At 38.6% G+C, this 5,000-nt stretch overlaps 1 protein-coding gene across 2 annotated transcripts in view; it reads right to left on the reverse strand.

Annotated features, from left to right (window-relative positions):
• Positions 1 to 5,000, reverse strand: part of LOC143293564 (uncharacterized) — a 43,090-nt gene that overhangs the window by 34,321 nt on the left and 3,769 nt on the right. For both annotated transcript variants that reach the window (XM_076604541.1, XM_076604540.1), the window contains exon 3: positions 277 to 302. In XM_076604541.1, the coding sequence (XP_076460656.1) occupies positions 277 to 302 (26 nt within the window). The remainder of the gene's footprint in view (positions 1 to 276; positions 303 to 5,000) is intronic.

A 5,000-nucleotide genomic window follows, 5' to 3' on the forward strand; every position in this document is an offset into this window, starting at 1 on the left:
ATGCACATACACACACGCGCGCGCTTACAGAGAGAGAGAGAAAAAAACACAAAAAAAACACCACATGCACATACGCATACACAAATACATTCAACGACACACATCCGCGCAGCACACACACACACACACACACACACACACACACACACACACACACACACACACACACACACACTTCAAGCATGCAGACACTTACGAACCTACGCACGCACGCACGCACGCAATCGCAAGCTCATGAATTCAAGCAGATTGATAGACAGACGAAGACAAACATACCTTCTTCGCAGTTAAGGTCAGATGCTCTGAAAATAACGTATATGTGATGGCAGTGATGGAAATGATTTTGTATTTTAATTACACACCCACACACACACACACACACACACACACACACACACACACACACACACACACACACACACACACACACACACACACACACACACACAGAGTACAATTTACATAAAGAATACGTTCAAGCATAACACGACGGACGTTATAAGATGGCATGAGCTTCATCATAATTATTGTCAAGCGTCCATTCTTTTATTTAATTGCTTATTTTTGTTGTTGTTGGTTTTGTTGTTTTTCTTTTTTTCTTTCTTTTAAAAAAAGATGTGGAAATAAATGTCAGACAATGTATTGTACACGCGTCCAAACGTTCAAAATCCAATAGATAGGTGTTGTTGTTTTTTAGCACCTATAGCAAACCTACAAGTGATCATGAATTCTTTTTGATCTGGTGATTTTTCGTCAGAGCTTATGAATTAATTATTCCAACAATACCTGCGGGGTATTCCGCTTTGAACTCTTGGTAATGGATGTCATCGTGTTTGTGCATGCTGGGTGATAACTGATTGAAGTGGAAAGGTGGCCTTGTGGTAACGGGTCCGTATAGGATGCCAGAGAACCTGAGTGTACGGGATCGAATCCCAACAATCGCCAGAATCCCCCCCACCCACCCACCCACCTCGCTCCCCCCCCCCACCCCCCACCCCCCACCCCCGTCGTCTCCCACCCCCACGCCCCCTCCCCTCTTCTAGACAGTGAGTGCTAGTCTGGGCGTTATCGTTCGAATGAGATTATAAACGCAATTTCCATGTGCAGCATGTACTTAGCGCACGTAAAAGAAAGCAAGGCAACAAAAGGAGTTGTCTGTAGCAAAATCAACTTTGGTATGAAAACAGAATATATACTTGCAGACAACAACAAAAAAGTGGCGCTTCACTGTGGCGACGTGCTCTCCCTGGGGAGAGCAGCCAGAATTTCTCACAGGGAAATCTGTCGTGACCAAAAAGGAAAACAATACAACACTATACAATCAAGGCTTTGCCACCAGGTACCTCCGTACATCCTATTTGTTTTCTTGTGTTACGTTTTCCTTTTGTGTTGTTGTTGTTTTATCTGTCGTGTATTGCTTGTCTGATATTTTCTCCTAGACTTGTCTCCTTGTAACTGTTTGGTCATTGATCAAGGCTGAGGATGTTTCCAGGCGGCACTTCAAAAAACAAAACAAACAGTAAAATTAACAGAAACGAAAACAACAACGACAACAAAACATCAAGACAATGATGGTGCTGCATCCACCAAAGCTGAGTGGTTTCGATATGAATGTCATCTCCGTCCCTTCCCCGTCCAGTTGGTGACCATATATTACTATCCTTTTTAACGGAGTTCTTTTTTTCTTTTCTTTTTTTTTTTGTTGTTGTCTTTTTAATATTCTCGATTTCTTTCAATGATCTGCCGTCTCAGTATCTTTCACATGATCATATTTCCTTCTTTGTGTTTTTTATATGTTTTACAAAAACCAAGGGTACTTTCTCAACGTTCAGACCAGAGCTTTGCGTTCGTGGAAAGGTCAGACATCTGGTTTCTCTCTCTCTCTCTCTCTCTCTCTCTCTCTCTCTCTGTCTCTGTCTCTCTCTGTCTGTCTGTCTGTCTGTCTGTCTCTCTCTCTCTCTCTCTCTCTCTCTCTCTCTCTCTCTCTCTCTCTCTCTCTCTCTCTTTCTCTTTGTCTAGGGCAGATACAAAAATGGTCAAAATGTCTGCAACAAAACCGTTCTTTTCACGATAAAATAGAATAAATCATACTGATCACGCTGATATAAAAACTTGACCGCTGTAGGTGGGCGGGAACATGGTTAGATTTTGATTTTTAATAATTATTTCTCACACATTTGGCTATGAGAGAGCGCCTTACAAAGATCCGCAAGGCATGAGCAAGCCAGGGTTACGCAAGCGCGGTATAAGGGGTCGCCAGAGGAAAGCGTTTAGCGCGGTACAGTACTTGTGGCTGACTGCTGCCGCGCTGATGCTGTCCTATACCTCCGTTAGTAGGTCACTGCGGCAGATGACAGATACCGTACAGAAAATAAGAGAACTCTTTGGGGTCAAAAGGAAACAAACATTTTTAATTTCATCTATTATATACTAAATTGGTAGAAAACGCAAATTTGCTTTTATGAATGTTTTACAGTTTCTTACCAGTCCTGACATTTCATAAAGAATGAAATCGGTATTATACCGACTGCAAAGGTGAATTTACGAAGGCAGCACGGGATCATTTAGTTCGTAAGAACAATTATGTTGACATTTTACGCAATGCACAACTTGGAAATACTTCATGCTCTGCTTATTAACGTGTAGTATATGAATATCTCAATACCTGTTAACTAGGAGGTTGTTTCAATGAACATTGTCGGAGCACTGTCCAGACAATTAATTCAGAAAGCATGGAAGGCAGATGATGGCAAAATCGACCAACATCATGTCTTGATGTAAAAAGAACGGTATGAAATATATTTTTTCTTTGGAAATGAAGCGGTATTTGCAAATGTGACTCACGAACCCTGGCGCAGTAGACACGTCAGTTTAGCGTGGGAAAGAAAATGTATCTGGCTGGAGTATGAAGGTCGCAAAATGAAGTGCATCAGATAGTCATGAAGATCAAAAACTGCCTGGAAAAGGAAAATGGGTCAGTCTCCAGAACTTTGTTGGAAATGGGGGTCTCTCAGTCTGATTCAGTATAAACATGTGTTTAGAATGATTATTCAAATGTTTCACATGTTATCAGGATTGCAATTCATTAAAGAAATGTCTGCAACAATTTTGTGAGAATATGGTTTGTTCTTGTGTCTTAAACGTGTTGAAAATTATTAAAAACATCCAAAATTTCGGCGCCATTTTGTGACATGGCAATGTGTCTAAACATGAAGTGGTCGGAAACAAATAAGTACAAACCTGATTAAAATCCAGTACATACAGACCTGATCTATATTCATTCGTTGTGATAATAAAACATTGATCATCAGTAAAAATGGTACATCAAGTTTGAAATATTACGCAAAACACCCGCGTGACAGACGTAAACAACCCGTTGCTCTTGACGTATTTTTATTCATTCAAAGGCAAGCACATTCATGAATACACTACACGTTCTTTACTTGCGACAGGTGGTCAAAACATCTATCTTCTGCAGCACATACACTCATTTTCTGGGGAAAAAATGTCTATTCAACTATTTAAATGCAATCGACGTCGCATATTAATTTTCAGTTCCGATAAAAATATACATGTAAACAAAATTAGAACTGTTTCCACACAAATCATGCGGATTCATCGCGGGAAAGCGTAAATCGGTTTGACAAACACCCTTCAATCGTGTGTGTTTGAACACAGATTCAGAAAATGTGTTGTTTCCGACAGCGTGTGAGATGTACATATGTTACACGGAAATCTCCGATATGTTCATTCGCACCCTGTGGTTTCTATATTAAAAAATAAAAATAAAATTTTAAAAAATGTGTATGTTAATTTCGTCGTTGTTATGGTTTGTTTGTGCATTTATCTCTGATCCGATTAAGTTTAGACACAATCACTGTTTCTGACACATGGCGAGATTCGGTAATATACGGATACTGGCGTAAGATTTCGAACCGTCAACGCTTGTAGTTCAGTAAGACTGTTTAAGTGTTTTCAGTTGAAGACTTGTTGCATCAGAAGTTCCAAACAACAAAGTTCAAAGTAGAAAATCACCCCCTTAAATTACTTTGGCTTTTGCTGTCTGGTGAAGTTTTATCACGAAATGATGTAGTTTATCAGTTCACAAGACAGACGAAGTGTGGAACGAAAAAAATTGTTGTATCCGAAACATGTCAGTCCCTACGCGCTTATTGTTTTGCAAAATTTGATTAGAACAGCCACATTTTACATCACACAAGTTCTGAAAAACCAAAGTATACACTGATTGTGAATGAATTTCTTAACATTAATTAAGTTTGAAGCATTTCACGTTTAGTAGTGCTCGAGATGAAGTCAGGTGTCACATTCGGACACGGAACACATGTTCTTTGGTTCTGCTTTACACAGATAAAATTCCTTATTTTTATTTGTTGTTTGTTGTTGTTATTGTTGTTGTTGTTTGGTTTTGTTTTTTCTCAAAGTCTTACTTTTATTACATTTTGTTTTTCTGCAATCTTACATATTTGTTCACTGTGAGGATAACGCTAATCACTTTTCTGTTGATAGACCGAATAGAAAGATACAAAGAATCTGGTGTTTTGATCACAATTCTTCAGATAAAGAGGAAAACTTTTGTCAAGTGATATAAATAATACAATTCCCATTTCATAATAAGATGAACGGTAGTACTTTAAACAGTTAAACACTGGGAAGAATTGATATGAAAATGGAGTGCCTGCAGTGTTTCTGAAAAATAAAATCATCTAAGGTGGGGGAGTTAGTTTAGGTATTTTGGGTTCCATGTTACATATGTCATAAGGTTTTAGGTAATCATTAAAAAAATACATAATTTTGCACAGACTTTGTTTGAATGCATTGCATTGGCTAAGGATCGCATGATAGATTCATTGCTATCATTATTACAAATCCAGTAATTCAAACATCTGCGTCGGGAAAGTTAGTTTAGGTAACTTGGATTCAATGTTACACATGTTACAACAAATTTTTACATAATCATTGATAAAATTTATGATCCATTG

This window comes from Babylonia areolata, chromosome 19, assembly GCF_041734735.1.
Source record: "Babylonia areolata isolate BAREFJ2019XMU chromosome 19, ASM4173473v1, whole genome shotgun sequence".
NCBI classification, from domain to species: Eukaryota; Metazoa; Mollusca; class Gastropoda; order Neogastropoda; family Buccinidae; genus Babylonia; species Babylonia areolata.